General features: G+C 40.1%; 1 protein-coding gene across 3 annotated transcripts in view; it reads right to left on the bottom strand.

Moving 5' to 3' along the window:
• Nucleotides 1–27,190, bottom strand: part of TBC1D5 (TBC1 domain family member 5) — a 579,401-nt gene that overhangs the window by 21,938 nt on the left and 530,273 nt on the right. For all 3 annotated transcript variants that reach the window (XM_046002325.1, XM_046002328.1, XM_046002327.1), the window contains one exon: nucleotides 558–657. In XM_046002325.1, the coding sequence (XP_045858281.1) occupies nucleotides 558–657 (100 nt within the window). The remainder of the gene's footprint in view (nucleotides 1–557; nucleotides 658–27,190) is intronic.

Consider the following 27,190-nt stretch of genomic DNA (forward strand, 5'->3'; position numbering starts at 1 on the left):
TGATCACATTGGTAATTACAGACAGGTTGGCACAACAGTAGAACTATTTGATCTCAAAAGCTCAACAGTTTTTTTTTTTTTTTTTAAGATTTATTTATTTGAGAGAGTATACGCGAGTGTGGGAGGAGGAGGGGCAAAGAGAGAGGGAGAGAGTCTTAAGCAGCCTCCACGTGTGGAGCCCAACGTGGGGCTTGATCTCAAGACCCTGAGCTCATGATCTGAGCCAAAACCAAGAGTTGGACACTTAACCAACTGTACCACTCAGGCACCCCTTGAAAGCTCAACATTTCATTTTGGTTTGAGGTAGACAGTTATTTACAAAAGGTAGTGTAGCGGCTGAGAATTGAAATCTATGGTTAAAATGCTTGATTTTGAATCTCTACTCTATTTACTAGCGACATAATCTTAGGAAATTTTACTAATCTTTCTGTGCTTCACTTTCCTCATTTGCACAACGTGGATAGCAACAGGACCTCTACCATAGTGCTGCTGTGAGGGCCAACTGGACAGTGTTGTTAGGACTATCATTACTCCCAGGGCCAAAGCAGCTCACTCACCAAGATGAGTGTCCATCGCCTTTGCACAGTATTTGCACATGGCATCCAGGTCATTCAACTGCCCTTGAAGGAAGGAAATTTGGGCTTCTAATTCTTCTTCCTAAAATGAAAGGGGTAAAGATATGGACATTTTATTTTATTTATTTTTAAAGATTTATTTATTTGAGAGAGAGAGACAGAAAAAGAGAGAATGTGTACACTTGAGTTGGAGGGAGGGGCAGAGGGAGAGAATCTTCATGCAGACTCTCCACTGACCACAGGGCACAATGTGGGGCTCAATCCCAACACCCATGAGATCATGATCTGAGCTGCAACAAGAGTCAGACTCTTAACTGACTGAGCCACCCAGGTGCCCCAGCATGGAAATTTTGAAAAATTCAAATAAAATCCCCCCAAATCTCCAAGTGATTTGGACAATTTTAAAGACGCACAGTGTCTTTTCGGTCATAGACAAACAAAAGAAAATAGCAAGTAAACAAGAGCAAACTCACCGCTGCTACCCCCAGCAAAATAAGAGAAAGGATAGTCAGTGGAGTTTTAAAAAAATCTGGACATTTTCTAATTGAATGCAAGCTTTGTGCCACATGTAAATGCTTACCCATTAAATCCTGTTCCAAAAAGAGTCCATACATTATCTTCAATACCTGGGCCATATAAATTGGGAGAATAAATGCGATTTCGGTGGACCCTAGGTCCTACACAGCTGGGTACAAGATAATCTCTTAAGAGTAAGATTTCCCAAAGCACTTGGAAAAGCTTTGCCCCTACAGCCTTACATTTCCTCTTTTGATATGTACGACACTAGAGAATTTTACTTATGTGATTGTTTCTAGGAAAAAATACTCTGGGTTGAATAATTCTCTAAATGACAATCTAACTGTAACAACAACAACAACAAAGAAAGTCTTTGTTTTTTAAGGAAAAAAACATACATGCAAAAAAATTTGTCAAGGAAATTTAGAAGATTAAGAGATTTTTTTTCTCAAAGCAAGAGAATATAGGTATACCTTAGAGATATTGTGGGTTTGCTTCCAGAGCATTCCAATAGAGTATTACAATAAAGTGAGTGAAATGAATTTTTTGGTTTCCTGGTACATAAAAAGATTGTGTTTGTATAAAATTTTTAAAAGCTATGTTTACACTATACTGTAGTCTATTAAGTGTGCAATAGCATTATGTCTAAAAAACAATGTATATACTTTAATGTGGGGCACCTGGCTGGCTCAGTCAGTAGAGCATGTGATTCTTGATTCAGGACTGTAAGTTTGAACCCCATGTTGGATGTAGAGATTATAAGAACAGAATCTTTAAAAAAAATTGCTAAAAATGTTAACCATCATCTGAGCTTTTTGCTGTAAGGACTCTTGTCTCCACATTGATGGCTGCTAACTGATTAGAATGGTGGTTGCTGAATGCTGGGGTGGCTGGGGCAATTTCTTAAGATAAGGTAACAATGAAGTCTCCTAAATTGACTGACTCTTCCTTTCCCGAACACTTTCTCTGTAGCACTCAATGCCGTTTGATAGCATTTTATCCACAGTAGAACTTCTTTCAAAATTGGAGTCAATCCTCTAAAACCCTGCTGCTGCTTTATGAACTCAGTTTATGTGATAATCTAAATCCTTCATTGTCATTTCAATAATCTTCACAGCATCTGCACCAGAAGATTCCATCTCAAGAAACCACTTTCTTTGCTCATCCATAAGAAGCAACTCCTCATCATCTGTTAGTTTCATCGTGAGACTGCAGCAGTCCAGTCCCATTTTCAGGCTCCACTTCCAATTCTAACTCTCTTGAATTTCCACCATATCTGCAGTGACTTCCCAATGAAGTTTCTGAATGTCTGAGAGTCATCCGCGAGTGTTGGAATCAGCTTTTTCCAACCTCCTGTTAAATTCAATATTCTGACCCCTTCCTATGCTCCATTAATGTTTTTAATGGCATCTAGAATGGTGAATTCTTTCCAGAAGGTTTTCAATTTACTTTGCCCAGATCTCTAAGAATCACTCTCAATGGCAGCTGGAGCCTTACAAAATGTATTTTTTTTTTATTAAAGATTTTATTTATTTATTGGACAGAGAGAGATCACAAGTAGGCAGAGAGGCAGGCAGAGAGAGTGAGAGGAAAGCAGGCTCCCTGCCGAGCAGAGAGCCTGATGCGGGACTCGATCCCAGGACCCTGAGATCATGACCTGAGCCGAAGGCAGCGGCTTAAACCACTGAGCCACCCAGGCACCCCCAAAATGTATTTCTTAAACAGTAAAGACTTAAAAGTCAAAATTGCTCCTTGATCCATGGGCTGCAGAACGGATGCTGTGAATGGATGTGGCCAAGAGAACAACATTAATCTTGTACATTTCCATCAGTGCTCTCGGGTGACCAGGAACATTATCAATGAGCAGTAACATTTTGAAAGGAATCTTTCTTTTTTTTCCTGAGCAGGAGGTCTCAGGAGTGGGCTTAAAATATTCAGTAAACCATGTTATAAATGTGCTGTCCTCCAGGCTTTGTTTCTTCATGTACAGAGCAGTCAGAGCAGATCTATCGTGATTCTTAGGGGCCCTAGGATTTTCAGAATGGTCAACGAGCACTGGCCTCAGCTTCCAGTCAACAGCTGCATTTGCCCCTAATGAGAGTCGGTCTGTTCTTTGAAGCTCTGACGCCAGGCACTGGCTCCTTCTCTGTAGCTATGGAAGTCCGAGGCGGCATCTTCTTCCAACAGACGGCTGTTTTCATCTGCAATGAAAATCTGTTACTTAGCGCAGCCGCCTTCACTAGTTATCTTAGCTGGATCTTCTGGATCTCCTGCTGCAGCTTCTACATCAGCACTGGCTGCTTCCCCTTGCACTTTGATGTTGTGGAGACGGCGTCTTCCTTTAAATCTCATGAATCCCCCCCCTCTGTTGGTGGCAAAGTTTTCCTCTGCAGCTTCCTCACCTCTCCCAGCCTTCATAGAATTGGAATGAGTTAGGACCTTGCTCTGGTAGACTTCCGCTTACGAGAATGCTGTGGCCGGTGATCTTCTCTCCAGACCACTCAGACTTTCTCATTATCAGCAATAAGGCAGTTTCACTTACTTTTCTTTTGTGTATTCGCTGTAGCCACCCTTCTATCTTCCTTCAAGAACTGTCCCTCTGCAGTCACGACCCGGCTAGCTGCGTGGCACCGGAGGGCTGGTTTTTGGCCGATCTCAGCTTTCAACGTTCCTCTCTCACTAAGCTTAATCATTTCTAGCTTGTGATTTAAAGTGAGTGTGACTCCTCCGTTCATGTGAACACATGGATGTCACTGTAGAAGGTTATGAATTGGCCTAATTTCAATATTGTGTCCCAGGGAACAGGGGGCCCAAGGAGCGGGAGACAGACGGGGAAATGGTCAGTCGGTGGAGCGGTCAGAACACACACATTTGTTAAGTGCATTCTCTCAAATGTGGGCAGTTTGTGGCACCCCTAAACACAATAGTGACCTCAGAGATCACTTACCACAGGTCACAAAAAATACATTTATGATGAATGAGTCTGAATGAAATATTGCATGAATTACCAACATGTGACACAAAGACAGGAAGGAGCAAATGCTGTTGGAAAATGGTGCCATTAGACAGACATGCTTGATGCAAGATCGCCACAACCCTTCAATTTGTACAAAATGTAATATCTGCAAAGCGCAGTGAAACAAAGTATGCCTGTAGTCCTCATCCTGTAGGAATTTAAAACCAAGTTCGTTAGAATACAAGGAAGGGATGTTGCTAGAGGTGGAATAGGCTAGAAAATTGGTTTTTCCAGTTTTAGGTGCTTATTCTTTCACATAAGAATCTTCTGTGTTGTTAAAAAGAAAGCAGGAGAAACTTAATGAGATCTGCTATTTTTTTCTTAGTGATGAAGTACAATTTGACTTATAGATGGAAATTAGCAGTTGAAAAGGTTACCTGTAGGTGTATTACATTTTAGCAATACACAATGCAGCACTGAAAAGCATTGTTTTTAACTACTGCATAGAGAATGAGCCATTAGAAATATGCACTTAAAAGCCTGACACAGAAAACAGACATAGCAGTAGCTCTAAAACCAGATTATTGTAAAATGCCCACCGCAGGATACACCAGCACCAATCGTGCTCTTTACCTTCAGCGCAAAGAGCAGCAGCCTTTCCTCTGATGCTCAAATAATGACCAGAAGAAACTCAGCCAAGGAATGATCAGAGGGGCTGGGGGATAAGCAGGTGTCACCTTCCTAACCCTTTGGCTAGGCTTTGAGATGGAAAGGGATGGGTAGTTTCAGAGCATTTTTCTTCTCCCTTTTCTCCTTTGTTTCTGCATAGGCTTGAGTTTTTCCTGTTCTGTCAGGGCGCTAGGAATTAGGGAGAGAAGGCGGCATCTGCTAGTTAACTATGGTTATGGTTAGTTTCCAAGATGGCCACCACCAATTTCTTCCCTCCCTCAGTGTATATGCTGTTCCTCTCATTGAGAGGGGGTAGTATCTATTTTCCCTCCCCTTGAATCTGGGCTGGCCTTGTGACCTGGCTTGACCCAGAGAATGCAGTACAAGTCACACTGTCAGTTCTGGACTAGTGTAAGAGGCCTGCCAACTTGCTTCTTTCTGCTAAAGGAAGATAGCTACTAAGTTGTAAAGAAGTTCAGGCTATTACTGAAAGAGAAAAGAGAAAATATGGAGAGGAAGAGGCCATGGGAGAAGCACTGAGGTTCTAGACATGGAAATGAAACCTTATGGGACCTTTCGGCGCAATCCATATGAAGCCAGCTAATGAGCGACTCAGTCAACATCACAGGAAGCAGAACAGCCCAACCAAATGCCTGACAATAAACCCATGAGAAGTACCTGTGTTGTTGTCTTAGGGAGTGGGATTCTGGAATCATGTGTTATGCAGCAGCAGATAATTGAAACAGGGGTAGAACAGACAGAATACTACGTTGGTACATGGCACAAGGAAATCATGAGTATTATTTCTGGTCCTGCCATTAACAAGTCATGTGACCCTAAGAAATCCTTGCCCAATCTGGGCCTAAATTCAGTAGTGTTTGGAGAAGATATAAATCAGACACTTTGCTTCCAAAGAGCTTACAATCTTGTAATCAGAATAGAAGTGTTCTAGAAATTACTGAAGTATGAGGTAGAGTACATCCAAGTCTTAGAATAATTGTTTTGGAAATCCTGGTCCCTACTTCCTGTCCCCTATACTGAACAAGTCACTTTTACAGTGGGTTACAGACACTAACCCAGCTGGATGAGCTCAGAACTGTAACAAGACCAGAGCTTGGCAGTCTTTTAAAAGAAGGGGGCCTATCAGTGGTTTAAGTTTCTCCTTACATGTGGCTACAAACTCCCAGTGTGGACAAAGGACACTAGGAATGCATGGCCTCCTGGCTTAAAAACAACCTTTCTATTTATTTTATATATTAGTTTAATTTGGATTTAGCAATCACTTCTTTTAAATTATAAAAGCCCTTGGGAGCTTTAATCTTCAGTAGTCGCTCCTATCTAAGTGAATTTATTTTATTAGTTTGTTTCCTTTTTAAAAGCTGGGAGGAAAGACGAGCTTGAAAGGAGAGACACTTTCAAGGAGAGAGGCCCAGTCTCCTGGTGGTGAGGTGTTGGACAGCTGGAGGAAGTCTGCAGCTCAAAGAGGGTCTCTTCCTCAAACATTTTACTGTGCGAGCAGGTATATAACATTAAATAATAAAAACATGATGAGACCGCTGTCCTCTACATTGTGCAGTGCACAACTTGCATGACTGCATGGGGAAGCCCTGTGAACATGGCAGCCCACAGCACATGCTCAGTGAGCATGCATGGATATAAGAACACAATTTTCCAAGTCTGCACTTGTGCTTAGGGCTCTGGTGGCAAATGAAGAGCATTTTCTTGCTTAATCCCAAGTAGACCTCAGTACAAATGGAATCTACACTGTAGAAAATGACAACTTTCATTCATTCAAAATGTTTTTTCAGAGGAAAGCCCACCAAATAAGAGGAGTATTCAGACTGAAATAGGTTGAGGAGCCCAAGAAACTCTTCCACTTGGAAATCTGAAATCCAGGGCTTTACCCCTCTAGAGTCTGTGTAATCTTGAAACATTCCTAAACCCTTCAACTTTCTCAGACTTTATAAATAGAAATGGAATCACTTGGAGGCGAAAGGGTGGCTTGTCACTTATTCTTCACTCTATTACATAATTACCAATAAAAGAAGAGCCAAGAATTGAGCTTCTAAGATTGTGGGCACCAACTTCCTATTTCTATCTTAGCTTCTCATGCTTCACTCTCCCCCAGCTAACATGCTTTAAAACACTGACAGCTTTAGTCATTTGTTTTCAGTAAACCGGTCCTCTGTAATCAAAAACAAATGCTTGGCTAATTGCCTTAAGTTTTATGGAAACAAGCAGTTAGTGTCATCCTGATGTGTAATAAGACACTGAAGAGAAATCCTTATGATATTTACTCGGGCATATATGTTCTGCCTTCCATTACAGGAGGGAGTGCTGGATGAGGCCGCAAGTCTGGCAGAGACATATCTAGGTCCAAATCATGTTCCTGCCAGTTACTAGCTGTGTGATATTGGGTAAGTTTTCTAATTCCCTGTTCTCCTCACCTCCACTGGCAGAAATGGTGGGAGAATGAGATGAGAGCACGGGCAGAGAATCTGGCAGGTATTCAATAAAGCCAATTATTCTTTCTTTTAAAAATTTTGTTTGTGATCAGGTCAAAACAGTGAAATGGAATATAAGTATAGGGCTTTATGATTCACTGCTGGAAAACACTGGTTCATAGTTTCAAAAACTTAGGTGGCTTAGGCCAGAAAGACTAATTAGGGCTAAAGGCAAGAAATGGATGGAGGTTTAAGAAGTTCGGCCACGTGTACACTAGAGTATGCAACACCACCTCCCATACATGGCAGTCCTGTAGGGCAGGGCCAGAGAATGAGGGCAACTCCACCTTAAGAGAAAAACAGCTGGTACTCAACGCTTTATAGCAACTACAACATGCCAGCCACTGAACCTTGCCTGCATTAACTCACTTAATCCTCACAACAAAACCATGAAGTAGATTCTCTCATTATTTCCTGCATGGTACACTGTCTCTTTTGCTGTAAGTCACATTTTCTGCAAGCGTGTGCCAAGGTTTAGGCAGCTAATTGAGGACCTAAGTCACTTGGCCCACTCTTCCCTTTCTTCCCTGGGGATGCATTCTTTCGTAGGCTTAATTACCATGGTTCTTCCAGTGAATAACCTCACAGCTCAGTTTCCTTTAAGAGGGACTCGCCAATTACAATGTTAGGGCCTAACCCCAAATTCCTTACTAAATTGTTTTCCTTTAAAAACACTGAGGTATGATTGGCTATATTCTGTTTTTTGTTGTTTTGACTGTATTTGAAGACATTTTTTTAAAAATTTATTTTTCAGAAAGTAGTGTTTCCATGTCCTTCACCCCCGCCAAATAGCTGATGTATCGTTACGCTTCTACTCAAATATTATCAACTGTATAAATTGGTTAATATTATATGGACTTTTTGTATCAATATTATAAAATGATTCAATGTCTGCCTGTTATTTCTTGGTTTATAGCACAAGCTTTTGGATTTTATAATTTATTCACTGATTCATTAATGTATTCAGCAATATATCCATGTGTACTCTTAGATCCTGTGGGAAGTACAATGATGAATGAGACATGGACTCAGATCTCGATAAATTAAAGGGAGTCGTGAGAGGAATAGCGAATTCTGTAGAAGATATGAAAGATGAGGCTTCGCAATTCTAGGGGGAGCAGATGACTTCCGATTCAAGAGGTGGAACGGAAAGCAGAGTTTCCAGAAAAAGGCAGCGATTTGGGAACTGGCTCAGAAGAAAGGATGAATAAAAGTGTTTTCACAGGAAGCAGGGGCCCGGTAAACGAACAGCAGTCTGAAGGGTGGGCCCCAGGCAAAGAACCCAGCCACTGAGTAGAGAGCGTGGAGAACAGCAGGGTCAGCAGGAAGGCTCCCCTCCCTTCCCGTTCCTCTCCGTACATTTTTCCTTCAGACGGTGACGGTTTAAAGGCTGCGGTCTGACACACATGCCCCTCCCATGCACCGGCCTCACGGTGACTGTAACGGGCTACAGCAGAGTCACTGTCCACGGATGGACTCAAAGCCCGCAGTCCTTGGTTTGGGAGACGAGTGGGGCAGGAAGCCCCGGTGTGGAGTTCTGTTTGGCTTCCCTGAGGTGCCCTCAGATAGCAAGAGAAGCAGGCAAGAGAACCGACACCAACTGCGGCAGCAGGAACAGGCCAAATATAGCAACCAGAAGACAGGAAAGACGCCCCGTCTTTCTCGAGCAGATGGGTGAACAAGAAGTGGGAAGTGAGGGAAACGGAAAGTCTCAAGGAGAAAAGTGGGCAGGCCGCGGATGTTCTGAGGAAGCTGTGGTGTACACAAGGGCAAATACACACGTGGTGTGGATGAGATCCAAGCCAGAGCATATGGTATCAGCAGAGGAAGACACTACCCGAAGGAACGGAAGAGGAGCAGAAAGCCAGCTTTAGAGGAGTGTAAAAATAAGCAGTCTGGGTGTGTCAAGCGGCACTGCGGGGCTGGAGCACGCCGCATCTGACCGTGAGCCCTGGAGACTGTGCTCGCGCGTGCCGTCTCCGTGACCCTGACCAGAGCGCCAAGCTGTCTGACTCTCCGTGTCCTGTCTCTAAAACTGGGCTAATGCTAATTCCTATGCTAGATGATTGGTGGAGGACTGAATTACATTTGATTTTCTATATGAGGTGCTTTGCACGGTGTTTGGCACACGGAAGACACTCAGTAAATGTTCATCTTGTTGCTGTCGCTAGATTATTTATATAATTCTAGGAAGTTACTCCAAGGAATTATGGATACAGGCAAAAACATGACTCCCAGGACAGCCCCCACACATTCAATGGCAGCATGCATACACACATACTCCACACAAACCCTCAATGTCTAATGACAGGTACCTTCATGAACAGAATATTATGTGACTTTTTGAGATGCTCTCCTAGGAGAACAATTAACAATAACATCACGTATTGGGGAAAACAAGTTACAAAGTAGTAGGAAAAGAATGATTGTGGAAAAAAAAAAGGAAAGATAGTCACCAAGTGTTCATATTGGCTATTCTCCAAATTGTGGGATTATGGATAATTTTTCCCATTTCTTTTTGTTTTTTTTTTTCTGGATTTTGTACAATGAAATCTAATCAAATTTTTGCAAAAACAGAATTAACATAATATTCAAATAACAATAAAGAGGAAAACAGAAGAAAAAGTCGAAGATGATTACCAAGGAGAAGATGTTACTATTTTTTTTTTAAGATTTTATTTATTTGATATATATAGAGAGATCACAAGTAGATAGAGAGGCAAGTAGAGAGAGAGAGGGAAGCAGGCTCCCTGCTGAGCAGAGAGCCCCATGTGGGGGCTTGATCCCAGGACCCTGAGATCATGACCTGAGCCGAAGGCAGAGGCTTAACCCACTGAGCCACCCAGGTGCCCCAAGATGTTACTATTTTTTAAATCACCAAAGATTATTCCAAATCAAACTCTAAACAACGCTACAGTCTAAACAAACCTGTATCCTAAATAACACTGAACAGTAAGAATAAGTTATATGAAATAATTATAAAAAATAAATAACTATCATATTTTGTCTAGTGTGCAAACCCTGAGTATACTCCCAGGGCAAAGGGTCTCTTTCTATGCATTAGAAGTAGGAACATCAGTGTTTTATGTTGTTCTTTATGGACTGCCCCAAAAGAATGAAATTCTTAAAGATACTTAAAAAGTAAAGATGGTAAGCGAATTCTCCAGTAAATAAAATAGTTCCTGCTTTCAGACAGGATGTAAGCAAACATGTTAAATATGATGGAAATTCTGAACTGAAATTCAAAGCTTAAGGTGTTATATTTTAAGATAACAAATGATATTTCAGTGCTGAACTTGCCTTTAAAGATAATCTACTTTGACCCCTTCATTTTATAAATAAACTTTAACATGGCTGGGTAGTCAGTGGCAAAATTTTCATGAGAAGACTTCCTTGTTTTTCAGATGCTGAAGCAGCGTTATGTCCCACCACTGAGATGTACCCTACCTGCAGACACCAGAGATATCCTCCAAGGATTGGTTTTTTTGCCATCACTGAGACCTCTCCCTCTACCCGCATCATGCTACAATGGTGATGTTCCTTCCTGCCTATGTAGTTGAGAAAAAAAGACACTAAACCCTAAACTTGACATTATTTTGTATGACTTCATACTATTAAAAACCACTACACTGGGGGCGCCTGGGTGGCTCAGTGGATTAAGCCGCTGCCTTCGGCTCAGGTCATGATCTCAGGGTCCTGGGATCGAGCCCCGCATCGGGCTCTCTGCTCCGCGGGGAGCCTGCTTCCTCCTCTCTCTCTGCCTGCCTCTCTGCCTGCTTGTGATCTCTCTCTCTGTCAAATAAATAAATAAAATCTTAAAAAAAAACAAACAAACCAAAAAACCACTACACTGAAGAATACTGCCTCTGGGTTAGACGGTGGCATAGGAAACACCAGGAATCTCCCCACTAGAAAACAATTACACTGGCAGAATCTGTGTCCTGTAACTAATTTAGAGAGCTGCAGTCCATTGAAGGCTGACTACTTCCAGGGGAAGGCTTGAGGGTAAACAGAGGTTAATTTTGGTCCATTTCAGCTCTTAGCAGAATAGCAGCTCCGCATTCCTCATCCCTAGCCCTGTAGCAAGCAGCGCTGTATTTGTTCCCAGAGCAGCTTGCATGCAATGTGAAAGCCAGGATAGGACCCTGTCCTCCAAACATCAGGGATTTGTACTCTGATCACTGATTGCTAATTCTGATCACAAGGGTGGAGACAAAGAGGAGAGTGGTCACTACTGTTAGACCCACTCCCCGCGCCCCCCACCAACCTCCAGTGGATTTAAAGAGTCTGCATTCTATCTGCTACTTCATTTTTCTTTTTTCCATTTTTCATTTTCTTTTTTTCCCCTTTGGGGAGCCAACGATTAAAGATGAGAACATTCAAAACTTACTACATATACGGGGGAAGAAAGTGACTGCATATGCCCAGGGAAAAGCACAGGTTCAGAAAAGACCTGAAAAGACCATAAATTTAAACCTCAGGCTGATCCTTGGTACAGAGACAGTCTACAAACAAAGAAACAAAAAAATCCCAGTAACAAAAAATAGTAAACCCTGCGAAAGGAGGAGAATATTATTTCCAAGTTACCATATTATTAGATTAAAATGTTCAGTTTTCAATAGCAACAAAAAAGTACAAGACACATAAAGAAACAGGAAAGTATGACCCATTCAAAGGAAAAACATAATTCAACAGAAATTGTCCCTGAAAAACACCTGATAACAGATCTACTGGAAAAAGACTTAAAAACAGCCATCCTAGAGATGCCCAAAGAACTTAGGGAAGATGTGGAAAACATCAAGAAAATGATGGATGATCAAAATAGAAACATCAGTAAAGAGACAGAAAATCTAAAAAGAAACCAAGAAAGAAATCCTGGAGCTGAAAAGTAACTGAAGTGAAAAATTCACTAGAGGGATTCAAAGGCAGCTTTGGGCAGGCAGGAAAAGGAATCAGTAAATTTGAAGACAGAACAAGAGAAATTATTGAATATGAAGAGCAGAAAGAAAAGACTGAAGAAAAGTGAACAGAGCTAAGGGACTTTTGGGACAGCATCAACCGGACCATTATGCACATTGTGAGAGTCCCAGGAAAAGAGAAAGGGATAGAGAGGCTGATAATGCCCTGTACTTAATGAGAGACATGCATATACACATGCAAGAAGGTTAACAGATCTAAGTAAGATGAACTGAAAGATACCCATACTGAGAACATTATGTATGAATTAAAGGTTCAATACAGCAAGAAGACAAAATAATTATAAACATTTACACATTTAACAAACCAGTAATATATATGAAGCAAAAACTGACAGAACTGAAGGGAGAAAAAGACATTCCCACAATAATACTGGAGACTTCAATACTCCACTCTCAACAATGTAGAGAAAAACAAGACAAAAGATAAGTAAGGAAATAGAGTATTTAAATACTGCAATAAACCAACTAGATATAACAGACATATACAAACACCATATCCAATAACAATAGCATACGAATTCTTCTCATATGTTCACAGATCTTTTACAGAATACACCATATGTTAGGCCACAAATTAAATCTCCATAAATTTTAAAAGACAGGTATCATACAAAGTATCTTCTTTGACCACATCAAGATAAAGTTAAAAATCAGCTATAGACTTAAAACTGGAAAATTCATAAACACGTAGAAAATTAAAGAACAAACTTTAAAACAACAATGGATCCAAAAAGAAATTATAAGAGAAATTAGAGAATATTTAAAGATAAATGAAAACAAAACCCCAATACAACAAAACTCACGGCATTCAGCAAAAGCAGTGTTAAAGGCAGAAATTTACAGCTATAAATGCTCATATTACAAAAATAAAAAAGATCTTAAATTAACAACCTAATTATACAACTTAAGGAAAAAGTTAAACCCAGACCTAGCAGGAGGAAGGAAATAATAAAGATTACAGCAGAGAAAAACAAAATAGAGAATAGAAAATGCAAGAGAAAAATCAATGAAACCAAAAGTTGGTTCTTCAAAAAAATCAACAAAATTGACAAACCTCTAGCTAAATGGACTAAGAAAAAAAGAAAGAAGACTTAAATTACTAAAACCAAAAACGAAAGGGGAACATTAGTACTAATTTTACATGAATAAAAACGATAGAGAATATTATAAATATCTATATGCCAACAAATTGGATAAGCTAGATGAACAAAGTCCTAGAGACACAAAATCTACTGGGACTAACTCACATAAAAAATGTGAATAGCGGTGCCTGGGTGGCTCAGTGGGTTAAAGCCTCTGCCTTCAGCTCAGGTCATGATCCCACAGTCCTGGGATCCAGCCCCGCATCGCATCGGGCTCTCTGCTCAGCAGGGAGCCTGCTTCCTTCTCTTTCTCTGCCTGCCTCTCTGCCTACTTGTGATCTCTGTCAAATGAATAAATAAAATCTTTAAGAAAAATGTGAATAAACCTATAATGAGTAAAGAGATTGAATTGGTAAATTAAATAAAGAAAAGCTCTGGACCTGTTTCACTGGTGAATTCTAGCAAACTTTTAGAGAAGAATAAATGATTACTTCTTTTCAAACTTTTGCAAAAAATTAAAGATGAGAGAACATTTTCCAACTCATTCTATGAGGTCAGTATTATCCTAATACCAAAGTCAAAGCCATTATAAGAAAACTATAAACGAATTATCTCTTATGAACACTGATGTAAAAACCAAACCAAATTCAAGAGCATATTAAAAGGATTATGTACCTTCACCAGTGATATTTATTCCTGGAATGCAAAGATGATTCAAATATGAAAACTGCTCAATGTAATAAACCACATTAACAAAATGAGGGAAAAATATGATCATCTCAGTTGCTCAGTAAAAACATTTAACAAATTTCAACACCCTTTTATGATAGAAGAAAAACACTAAAATACCCTATCACTAGAAGGAACTCCCTCAACATAATAAAAGCATATATGGAAAAACCACAGAGTATCAAACTCAATGCTGAAAAACTGAAAGTTTTTCCTTTAAGATCAGGTACAAAAAAAGCAAAGATGTCACTTTCACAACTTCTGTGCAATAGAATATATACTAGAACTACCAGCCAGAGCAATTATGAAATTAAGAAAGAGACATAAAAACCACTCACAAGAGAAGGAAGAAATAAAGTTGCCTACGTGCAGATGATATGATCCGGCCTATTTTCACGCACACGCGTTAAAAAAAAAAAAAATCCCCACCAAAAAAATGATTTTGCAGTATTTACACAGTAATAATGAACAATTGAAAAAGAATTGCAAAAACAATTCCATTCACAATAGCATTAAAGAGAATAAAATGCTTAGGAATTGACTTAACTAAGGAGGTTAAAGCCTTGTACAATGAAAGCTTCAAAACATCGCTGAAAGACATTAAAGACATAAATAACTGTAAACACATTCTACGTTCATGGATTGGAAGACCTGATATTGGTAAAATGTCAGTACTATCCAAAGTGATCTACAGATTCAATGCAATCCCTACTAAAATCCAATTAACATTTTTTGCAGAAATAGAAAAACCCATCCTAAAATTCATATGAAATCTGAAGGTATCCTGAATAGCCAAAACGATCTTGATGAAATAAGTCAGTCAGAGAGAGATAAACACCATATGATTTCACTCAGATGTATAATTCATGAAACAAAACAAATGGGCATAGGGAAGAAAGAGAGAGAGAGAGAGAGGAAGGGAGGGAGAGGCAAATCAAGAAACTTTTAACTACCGATAACAACACACTGATGGTTACCAGAGGGGAGGTCAGTGGGCGTATGGGTTAAACAGGTGCTAGGGATAAAGGAGAGCACTTGTGATGAGCACCAGGTGTTGTATGGAAGTGTTAAATCACTAAATTGTACACCTGAAACTAATATTACACTGTATGTTAACTAACTGGAATTTAAATTAAAAAAAGAAGGACAGGAGAACTCATACTTTCTGATTTCAAAAAACTTACTACAAAGCTACCATAATTAAAACAGTGTGGTCCTGGCATTAAGAGAAATATGTAAACCAATGGATTAGAGTAGAGAACTCCGAAATAAACTCTTACATATATGGTCAATTTCTGCAAGGGTGCCAAGACCACTAAATAGGGGAAAGGACAGTATTTTCAATGAATCATACAGGAAAAACTGAATATCCATTTACAAAAAAATGAAGTTGGATCCTTACTTAACATAACGCACAAAAATAAACTCAAATGGGTCAAAGACCTAAATGTAAGATCTAAAGCTACAAAACTCTTAGAAGAAAACATGGGACATTGGATTTGGCAATGATTTCTTAGGTATGACACTAAAGACACAGGCAACAAAATAAAAAATAGACAACTGGATTTCATGAAAAAAAAAAAAAAAGTAAAAATGTATATTTAAAGACATAGTCAACAGAGTAAAAAGGCAACCCCCAGAATGGGAGATATTATTTGCAAATCCCGTATCTGATTAGGAATTAATATCCAGAATATATAGAGAATTGAAAAGTTAGTAACAAAATGACCTGAAGGACTTGAATATATATTTCTGTATCTATTCAAGAAGATATACAAATGACCAATAAACACAGGAGAAGATGCACAACATCCCTAATCATCAGTGAAATACAAACCAAAACTATAATGAGACACCATGTCACATCCATTAGAATGGCTGCTATCCTAACACCAGAACATAACAAATATTGGGGAAGACATGGAGAAATCGGAACCCTTGTGCACTGCTGGCGGGAATATAAAATGGTACAGCTCCTGTGAAAACCAGTATGTACATTCCTCAAAAAATTAAAAACAGAATTACCAAATGATCCAGCAATTCTGGGTATGTACCCCCAAATAACTGAAAGCAGAGTCTCTAAGAGATATTTTTACACTCATGTTCACAGCAGCATCATTCTGTGGAAGCAAAAAAGGTGAAATTAACTGATGGCTAAGAAAAATGTGGTATCTACATATAATATAACATGATTCTGCCTTAAAAAGGGAGGATATTCTGGTACATGTTACAACATGGATGAACTTTGTGGACATTGTGCCAAGTGACATAAGCCAGTCACAAAAACACAAATACTCTAGGATTCCATTAACATTAGGTACTTGGAGTCAAAATCATGAAGACATTAAGTAGAATTCTATATATATGTAATTTTTATAGAACGGTGGTTGCAAGAGGCAGGGTCAGGGGGGGATAGAAGGTTACTGTTTAATGGGTACTGAATTTCAGTTTTGCTGAAAAGAGTTTACGGAATCAATGCACATTTATGAAAGAATTTAATACACTGAAAGGTATACTTAAAAATGGTTAAGGTGGTAAATTTTATGTTATGTCTATTTTGCCACAGTAAAAAGGAGAACACTGCCTCCTTATAATGAAAAAAATTAAAAATTGCTTGCCTTAAAATGAGAGTAACACGGTGAGGCATGATCACGCTGCCTCAGCCGGTCCTGGGGGATAGAGACCCCCCCCACCGCCCCCGCAGCAGTCCAAGGACAGATGGAGGGCAGGGCCACCAGGTGAAACATAATAAGAAACTTTTATTTTTCCACGCAAATCTTTCCTCTCCCAAACTGCACTGTGACTTTAGCGTATCCCTAGAGTTGACCAATTACACATTAAATCCACACTCACTTCATTGCTTTACATGTGAAAGTGTTCCAAATATCCTTTTGAAGTCAGGTTTTGGCAGGTTAAAATAATTAATTCCGATCACGTGCTTGCTGTGGGTGGGACATATGGGACATGGATTATAAATGATATTTTAAAAATAGAACATGTGAGGCTCACAAAATTAAGAGAAATAAATTTTCTTTTATTCGGGTGCCGCTCATAATTTTTATTGAGGGGGTAAAAAAAGTCTTAGTTTCTTACCGGATTTTATTCTTTTGGCCCTAATGGAGAAATTACCTATTGCCCCAGACATAACTAGTATCTTTTGGGCGGGGGTGGGGGGTGGGGGCGGGGGGCGGTACATGGAGTTAACCCCATTCTCTTTCTCCCCAGCTCTCTTTCTGTAAAATCAGAGGTCATTAGAGCACAGCCCTCATAGAGTCTTTGAGGATTAAAGAAGTTAATACCTGTAAAATGCTGAAAATAGAGGAAACGCATGGAAAGTGTTCTCTAACCTTTAGCACAACACTTTGCCATCATCCACAGGAAAGCATGTTCATACTAGGATATATTTGAAGCTGGATTTATCTATAGCAAATTTCATTTCCGATTTGGTACAATTACTCTTAGACTGATTCTTTTCAATCTTTAAAATACACACAAATCACCTGGGATATGGTGTTAAGTGCAGTCTAATTGAGCAGGTCTGGGAGGGCCCGAGCTCTGGCATGGCTAAAAGCTCCCAGGGGATGACTAAGCCGCTGGTCCACAGGCTGCACTTTGAATGGCAAGGATGTAGATGAACCATCTCATGCCCTTCTACTTCTGGATACAACTTCCAATCCCTCCAGGAAAGGTTGCGAAACACTTTACTATTTCCCTGCTCTAAGGCAGTTTTAACAGATGGCAGCATGGTGAGACTCAAATTTGGTAACAGTCCAAAAGACCTCTTCTCAACATGGAGTGGAATGCAGGGAGAAGAGAGGCAGGGCAGCAGACACAGCTTTCCAATCTCTCTCGGTCAGTTCTGTACAGAGTGGCTTCGTTCTTCTGTTTAGAGCTAATTCCTAAGACCATTAGGTATCAATTTATCCTACTGTAAACATAAGAACTTAGTTTAAAACCAGATATAAATTAATTTTGTTATTATGCATGCTCTCTTCTATAACTTTGGATAAACAAAGGCTGTGTATAAATTTCAGAGAACAAAAGATGCTTTTCAAACATGAATGCAATAAAAAGAAGGACAAAGTAGGACATCTCCGTAATCCATGGTATTTAAATTCATCCCTCATCGTCTGAGGATATTTTTCTGGTAATCATCGTAAGTAACATTTATTAAATACGTTTAGCCTTTAGAAATGTGCTTCTGCGCCTACTGCCATTTCAATATTGTGAGCTATTTTAATCTAATTGTGCCTTTCTAGAACTTGTTTACAAAAAAAGCAACAAATAAACAGAGAAGATAAGAATGGTGCCAGAAGATAGGATCATGTACCACAAATTCTGAGTAAACTGAATAAATTTATAATCCTGAAATAAATATACTGGAAATTATAATGTTTAACGAGGACCTCACACAGGTATAACCGGGGGAATAATAAAACTACTTGCATAGCCACCAAAAGAAATGAAATCTTGCCATTTGCGACGACGTGGATGGAACTAGAGGGTATCATGCTTAGTGAAATAAGTCAATCGGAGAAAGACAACTATCATATGACCTCCCTGATATGAGGACATGGAGAAGCAACATGGGGGGTAGGGGGATAGGAGAAGAATAAATGAAACAAGATGGGATTGGGAGGGAGACAAACCATAAATGACTCTTAATCTCACAAAACAAACTGGGGGTTGCTGGGGGGAGGTGGGGTTGGGAGAGGGGGAGGGGGTTATGGACATTGGGGAGGGTATGTGCTATCGTGAGTGCTGTGAAGTGTGTAAACCTGGCGATTCACAGACCTGTACTCCTGGGGATAAAAATACATTATATGTTTATTAAAAAAATAAATAAAAAATTAAAAACTACTTGCATAGTTACAAACCTTATTATTTACAAAAATCCTATAACTGCTCCTTTAAATAAACAATTATAGACATACAGTAAGTCTTAGGAACTTTCTAGCCTTTAAAAATTCAAAAGGTATAAAAATGTTAAACATAGGTATTAAGACAACTGCTAAACTCTCCTAAACTCTCCTAAAAGGGACTGTTTGCTGCTCTCATTAAATGGCATCTGAGGAGAAATGTCCCCATCTTTTGGATTTTTAGGCTCTATCATCTCATGTTGTATTTTTATAATTAGGCAACCTGACCAATCTTTTATAAACCAGAATAGCTCTCTCCTCCACCATGCCAATTAGCACAGATGTTACTTTATTTAATAAGGGTTTTTCCCTCTCTGCTTACACGTGATCAGACCAACTGATGAAACCACCCAGCCAGCACCGGGGCCTCCAGCTGAGTTTCTCATACTATTACTGGCTGGGTAGAACCATCTGCGTGCTTTCCCTTGCTGTTCCTGGCACCAAAAAGTAGGTGTCTGCACAATGGCTGACCCAGATAGGAGGGACTTTGCCAAGGTTGTTTTCTTACAGCAAAGCTAACTGACCCGTGTGAGGCTGAAATGTGCACCCTTGTACCACCATTCTCTGGGCTGACTCCCATAATGCCCCATTAGGGAAAAGCGAAATATGGTACCCTATCACAAATCCAAGCTAAGAGTCAAGCACGGTTTAAGAAATACTTTGTTTCAGTTGGTAAAAGGAAACCAAGCATTGGAACAGCTTTGAATAACACAAACATTACCAATTCTAAGATGTTGGAAATAAAAAGAGAGAGAGAGAGAGAGAAGGAAATAATTCTCTAAGTTAGGTAGCTTATTCACATGGCTATCACGCTTTAGTTAATTTGCCACTTAAACTAATTTATAAAAACCTTATTTCTCACTATGTACCAACAATTGCTATTCATTTTTTCATGTGGTCGCTGAATGTCACTGGGAAATGAGGTGACTTTACAGGCCCTAGGGAAGGTCAGAGTAAAGTCTAATACATCTGAATTCCTGGAAAGCACACAAGTCCCCCAACAACAATCATTCATGAACACTTACTGAGTGCCAGACACAAAATCTGTGATTCTAGAGACAAGAATCTTATAACTGAATAAAGGTAGTTCTCTGGCAGTCAAAGCAAAGGAAGCATTTGCAGATAACGTAGGACACCCCTTTCCCCCATCTGAAGATGCTGCTTCTGTAGGTTTGGGGAGGGGCTCTGGAATCTGCAGCCTAAGGCAGTCCATAGCTACCTAATGAAAGTGCTTACAACTTCTAGATGGTGGGAAGGAAGGCTCCATGGGACACAAGGTGCTTGGACTGAGACTGGAAAGAACTCTACGAGTTCCATCAATATTTTGGTCAGAAGAGATAGCAGAGCAGAACAAGGCAGAGGTATGAGACAGCATGGTTGGTGGGAGGGTACTGAAATAGTTGTGCATTCCTGAAGGGCTGAGAAGGAAATAGAGGGAGAACTGATGATCAGGTTGAACAAGCCCTGGATATCATCAAGGACCCTGCAGACTGCCTTAAAATCACGGGATTTATCCCAGGGAGTAGGAACCCCTATAGAGTTCTGGTGGGGTCTGGCATCAGACATTGAGGAAGACATTCATGGGGAGAAAGCTCGTGTTATAAAATAGTTGAGATGTATGTAACCATTGATAAAATGGACTTTAAAATTTCTAATTAATGCAGTATTGTTAGTTTCCAACCGCTGACATTCGGAAGATGCATGTCAAACCCAGAGTAGAATCAATTCTGTGATAATGCTTGTTTTGAAAATGTGAATGTGTCCCAATGAGATTGATGGATTAGGCAATAATGGAACAAAATGTGAATATCATGTTTGCTTATGCACAAATATTTCCACACGAAACACCAGATGAATGCTGGAAACCACAAGCAGCTGAACCCAGACATGCAGGACTACCCAAAATGCATATGTGCACACACCTCACAAATCTGCCAGTCACCCCAGTCACAGTGCCCATATCTATCAGATTCCACACGCCCTCCATCCACTACCTCATGGCAATTCACAAGCTACGGTCTTTCTGAGGTCCACTTCTCCAACCAAGCTTCAGGATTGTATTTATTGTAATTATTTATTTTCTAAATCATTTAACATGTGTAAAACCATGCTACCACTTTAACCAGGTTCCTACCTCTTTTTACATATCACTGATGAAGTTTGAGTATTGTTCCCCAATCCAATTACCGCATGAGTCCAGCAGTTTTGGATGCATGATTTGCATGGCATGGTAACTCTAGGGAACAAATAAATTGCCTGTAACAGAAGTAACTGTTCTGAAGATGACTACATTCAAAGATGGATGTGTCATGACAAGCAAATGGATATATTTTTCTACAACAGTTAGCTGCAGAGAAGCTTTACTTGCTAGATCATGGCAGCACTCAGTAGGGCTAATGGAACTCTGAGTCTGTAGGGAGGAGTGTTGGTACTCCGTGGTCATTCCTCCTGCCCTCTGCCTGAAGAGGACTCTTCTCTCAAGAATAAGGTGACCCAGGGGCACCTGGGTGGCTCAGTCAGTTAAGCATCTGCCTTTGGCTCAGGTCATGATCTCCGGGTCTTGGGATTGAGCTCTAAATCGGGCTCTCTGCTTGGCGGGGAGTCTGCTTTTCCCTCTCAAATAAATAAATAAATAGGATCTTAAAAAAAAAAAAAAAAAAGAAAAAGAAAAAAAAAAGGGAAGGTGACCTAGAGCAGAGTCCCAGGAAGACATGGTCTATCTTTCTCCTCTGAATGTTGGGGACTAGATGTGGTACCACGAACTGCTGCAACTGTCTCACTTCTAACCTGGGGAAGGGCCTTTCTGAGCAGGGCAGGGCAGGGAGGTAGAAAATAACTTGGGTCCTTGAAGACACTACTGAGCTTCTAAATCTCTGGTTCTAAACTTTTGAGTAGGGTTGGAATAACCTGGAAAGCTTTTAACAGTTGTGAAGGCCCATGCCCCACCCTAGAGATTCTGATTCAATATTGCTGTTCCTGACATTTCTCTGGAGTTCTCTAGGTATTCCGATGTGCACCTAGAAATGCGAAGTCCTTTGGACTTGTTTGAGCGAATAATTTTCCTTACTATTTCAATCTGTTTGAGTCAGAATGTCTGTTTTATTCAGCTTGAAGCATTCTAGGTAATGACAGTCTCTCTGGAATGTAATGCATGAAATCCAAGGTCCAGTATTTAAAGTCTTTAAATTTCATTAGATCATCTCAGGAATTTAAATCTCAGTTCCTGGCAAACAAAACAAAACGATACAAAAAACCAACAAAAAACCCTACTCATTAAAAAAAAAAAAAAAAAAAGATCTTGTGACTACCCAACTTTCAAACTAATTCTGAAGATAATCATCACAGATTATTGAAAAAGGAGTTTAGTCATAACTGAAACTGAGGGTTGGTGACTTTGACTACAGACACTGAGAAAAAAAATCAACACTCATTTATCCTGGGCAGTAAAATAGTTATTTATAGTTTTATTGCTGTCCAGGTGGGTGAGGTTAAACCTTGACTGTTGTCCAGAGATGAATTCAGGATTTCTATAAATGTTATTAGCATTATCAATAGCACTACCTTGCTGGTTTTGTTATTTTCTTCAATTTCATTTTTCAAGAGTATTGTTGTTGGTATTTTATGGATGTATCTCTTTGCATCATTATGACTGAGAGAGATGTGGACGGTATATAAATGCTTCAAATCCAAAAGACTGTCTAGAATCTAGACTGAGAACGTTCTGAAATTAAGGAACTTGGCAGCATTTCTCCCTACCTATTATGAATTAACGGTAGCATTATTCTGGGTATGAGGCCCCCTTCCCTTTTTGGGCTGTGAGGTGGTGGGTGTACATGTGTATGTGAGGCAGGTTAATGCTATAGTTTTCCAGTTCTTTACACTTTCTTGTTAATGGGCCTCTTGGTAGATCTGAGGGGACATCTGAAAGAATTCAGGTAAATGTTGCAAACTTTCATGATCTTGCTTACAGTTCTGTCTTAACTTCGGAATGGTGTCCAAGAATTTAAAGGTGCTGATGATCAAGAAGTCAGAGTGATCACCTGAAAGTGATCAATTCCAGATGCCGGTCTGAAAGGTCCTTTCTGTTGCAGGGACAAGGTATGGCTTGGAATGAGTTTATTTAGTAAGATTAGCCAATCCTTAAGAGTTCGTCAAAGAGGCAAAATAAGAAAGATAGGGAACTTTTAAAGCAGAACAATAAGAACATCAAAGGTGAAACAATAATTGGGAAATACTACCAAGAAAGCCAGGAATCAGAGTCTAGTCAGAGGTGTATGAAGAAATGGTGGGAGCGGGAGTGGGTAAGGGACCCTTTTCCTAACTGCTTTTCCAGGTGGAACATTTTTGTTTACTTCTCATTTTCCAAATGTAACCTATTAACGTTTTACGGTAAAGCTAATCTGTCCATGTTTTATTAAAATCATCATAGAGTGCCTGCTGTCAAAGCTTCTATCTATTGACCTAAGTAACTTTGGAAAATGATGTTCTGACTGCAAATAAGGCTGTAGACAGAACTGTACTAAGTTGGTAACAATTCTGGGGGAAAGAAGGGAGGGCCCTGCCATCATCTTCAATAAAAAGGAAGTTTGGGGATTTGATTATATTCTGGTGATCTTTCAAGACATTTTAAATACTTTAGACACATGGTAATGTCAGGGCTGAGAAGGGTCTTGCTTATTATTTTTTCATATATTTTTAAAAAGCTGCTCGTGACCAACTGTACTTCACAAGCAGAGAAACACTCCAGACCAAGGTTAAGCTTATGTGGGCCAAGATTCCTGTCTAGTCAAATACAATTTACAATGAAGTTAATCACATATATTTATAATGACAGACATGCCTATTAAGAAGCTTAATTAAGCATGAATGGTGACCTCTCTGTGTAAATGATTATACTCAGTATTCTTATGGTCAAGAGAATTTTGTTTTTGCTCTTTTCTCATCTTATTAGTTGTTCATATCAATGCTAACATGTTTTTCTGGTACCACTTATGTTACCATTTTTAAAGATTTTATTTATTTATTTGACAGACAGAGATCACAAGTAGGCAGAGAGGCAAGCGGAGAGAGAGAGGAGGAAGCAGGCTCCCTGCTGAGCAGAGAGCCCAATGTGGGACTCGATCCCAGGACCCTGGGATCATGACCTGAGCTGAAGGCAGAGGCTTTAACCCACTGAGCCACCCAGGTGCCCCTATGTTACCATTTTTAAAAATTTTATCATTATTGCCACAAAATAGAGAGGTCCAAAATTTTCCCAACAATTGCAGTTCCATCTTAGGACCTCTCCTAACCTAAAACATGCTTTTAATTTAATTAGGAAAAGTCACTTCCTTTGGGTGCAGGACTTGGGGAATGGATATTACCTGTGTATAGAGAAAAAATGCCCCCTTAGTCTGGGCAAACATGGCCCCCAGACCTAGGCATGCTGCTCAGTGCACAGAGCGCACCCACTCGCCCCTTCAGCAGCGCTCTTGTGAGCAGTGCACAAACTGCACTACTGAACGCTCTGTAACCCTGCCCCTTTCTCCCCATGCTGCAGGTATGCGGTACCTGGCATTTACCACCTGCACTACATCCGCATGGATGAATTCCGGACACATGGGCATCTTGGAGCTGAAAACCGGAGTGGAAATATCAGGGTTCTGGGAAAGAGAGAAAGCTGCAGCAAAGGTGCCCAAGCCATGACTGACCCAGCAGTTCTAGCACGAGGGAAAATCCAAAGGTGTTTCTTAGCCTTAAGGTTTCAAGGCAAGGGGAAAGCTGCCTGTCTGATACAGTTCTCCCCTTTCTCCCCTTTGTTTGGTCGGCCTGGAATTCCTATGACATGAGTAAAGCCATTCCTCCTGGAATTAAAGCTCAGTCGATTAAACACAGAGCTTTCTGGAAAAGTTAACATAGAGGTTTCAGAGAACAAATGATGAGATGCTAGGGGCAGAAGATTTAAAAGCAGGAAGTTGTGATGTAGGAGAGGATGGTTCTGCCATTGAGGGGGATGAAGGGGGACAACTAGCCATCCCCACAGTTTGGCCTCTGGCCTTAGCTGACCAGCTGCAGAGACAATTCAAAACCCCCATCTCATTCCCTGCCATACACATGTATACTTCAGGACCCAAATGACTGTCCCCAAGGCAATGCGGCATGGAAAGGCTACATAAATGTCAAATTTCAAGAAAGGTCATTGGAAGGAAGCAAATGCTATTAATGACACGTTTAATTAAGCATGATTCAGACCCACAGGAATTTCTGGCCAGGGATTCTAAATATTTCTGTTTCACTTGAGCTCTCCCCCAACTATTATATATGCCTCCTAGGCAGTGTTCAGCATGGGTACAGGCTGGCAATGTCGCATTTTATGGGGATGATGGAGATGAAGACAAATGATGGGGAAGAAGGCCCAGCATGAGGGGAATAGGTGTCTCATTTGTTCCTGAAGGGCACCAGCTCACTGTCCTAAAAAGGGCATTACAGTCAAGGTTCAGCACTCCACTTGCTATGGTTCTGCTTTCATGGGCTCCTCAGATATTTGGGTTAAAAAGAAATTTACTGAAGCATAAAGATATTAAAAATTGGTTATAAAATCTGTTTACTAAGTTAAATTAAAACTGTCATCCTGTAAGCTGTTGACAGCGGAGAGCTCTTTATGATTCTCCTTTTGACGTTCACATTTCTTCACGATGGAATTACATGTTTTGGGTAAGGCAAAAAGATGGAGATAGGAGGAAGGAATGCTCCTACAAAGATATATGGTCCACCTTCCCCGATCCTGAGCTGGTGCACGCGCAGAGAGATTGTGAACAAGGTTCATATAAGACCTAATGGGTAACCAAATGTCGTGCTTCAAACATCTGAGCTCATTTTGGCCTTAGATTGTAATTCCTTAGAAGCTAGTAAAACTGCTGGTGTCTAAATTCACTTTATACCTACTCATGTCAATAAACTGTATTATTAAATGGGAAGGTTGTTTTAAATGGGACTATATTTTAATCCAGCTAGCATCAGTGTTATTGATTAAACAGAGAGAGATTATAAATATATATTTACTAATTGGGAAAAAATTCTGTAATTAGATATACTCTAGAGATGCCAGTTTTCAATTCCACTCAGATGTCACGGGAAATACATTATAATCAGTACTTTCCACATAATACATGTTCTTAGGAAGTACGTATCACTGACGGAAGAGGAAATCAGGTAACTAGGAAAATTCTGGCTGCCTGGGAATGCCACTGCTCAATTTCTCTCTTCCAACTACCAGTCTAACTCAAGCTGCCTGAAAATTCACCAATGCCACATCACTGACAACAGAACTGGCTCTTTTCAAAGGCAAATGCTTCAGGGAAGGATTAGAGAAATCATTTTGGCAATTAATACTTAAGGGATGATTCATCTAGCTGTCTAGGTACATCCTTCCACCACCTTTCTGCAAGGTCACAGACTTCTCTCTAAAGTGTCCTCTTACCAGAGATTGATTTTGGAATGGGCATGGAATTTCATTCTGGCCAACCAGTGAGGTGGGAGGGAGAAGGAAAGCCTGCTGGGGAGCTTCCGAATAAAGACTTTTCTAGAAGATGTGTGTGTATGGGCGGGAAGGGGTTGGGGAATGACAGGATATATACCTGCCTCTGTGGCAGCCCCCTAGAGAACATAATGGGTATGAGATGAGGACAAAGCCAAAACACTGAGGATGGCAGAATGAAAAGTTGGTGATGTCAGTGAACAGCTGAATCATCCAATTCTAGACCAGGACCAGTCTATCTCAGGACTCTTGTTATTTGAAACAACAAGCAACAAATTTCCTCATTTGAGATAATGATTTCTTTTATTTTTACCACAAGCAAATTGCTATAATCCCAACCACTTTACATTCTGCCAGAGGCTACGAGGGAGAAGAAAACACCCACCACAGACATTGTTGACTGCCTACTCAGTACCCACCACCACTATCTGTCTTAGGCAGTTGCTGGATTTCTCATAAGGGAAAACAATGGTTGTATTTAATGAAAAAAGAAATATGTTTGTGGTTCAAGTCTGATCTCTCACAGGAAGCCTGTCTAGATAAAACAAAAAACAAAAAACGAAAACCCATGATTGTCTACCTTCTGAGTCTATGTTAATTATGATCGCTATTGCTTCACTGGCATTAAGCCATATAATGTCTCTCACACTGATGAGTCATATTATTATTTAGTTTAATTATTACCTAACTTTTGATGGGTTTCCCTCTCTGTCAATTTTATCATAAGCACCCTCACTGGGACTAC

Source organism: Meles meles, chromosome 4 (assembly GCF_922984935.1).
Source record: "Meles meles chromosome 4, mMelMel3.1 paternal haplotype, whole genome shotgun sequence".
Taxonomy (NCBI): Eukaryota; Metazoa; Chordata; class Mammalia; order Carnivora; family Mustelidae; genus Meles; species Meles meles.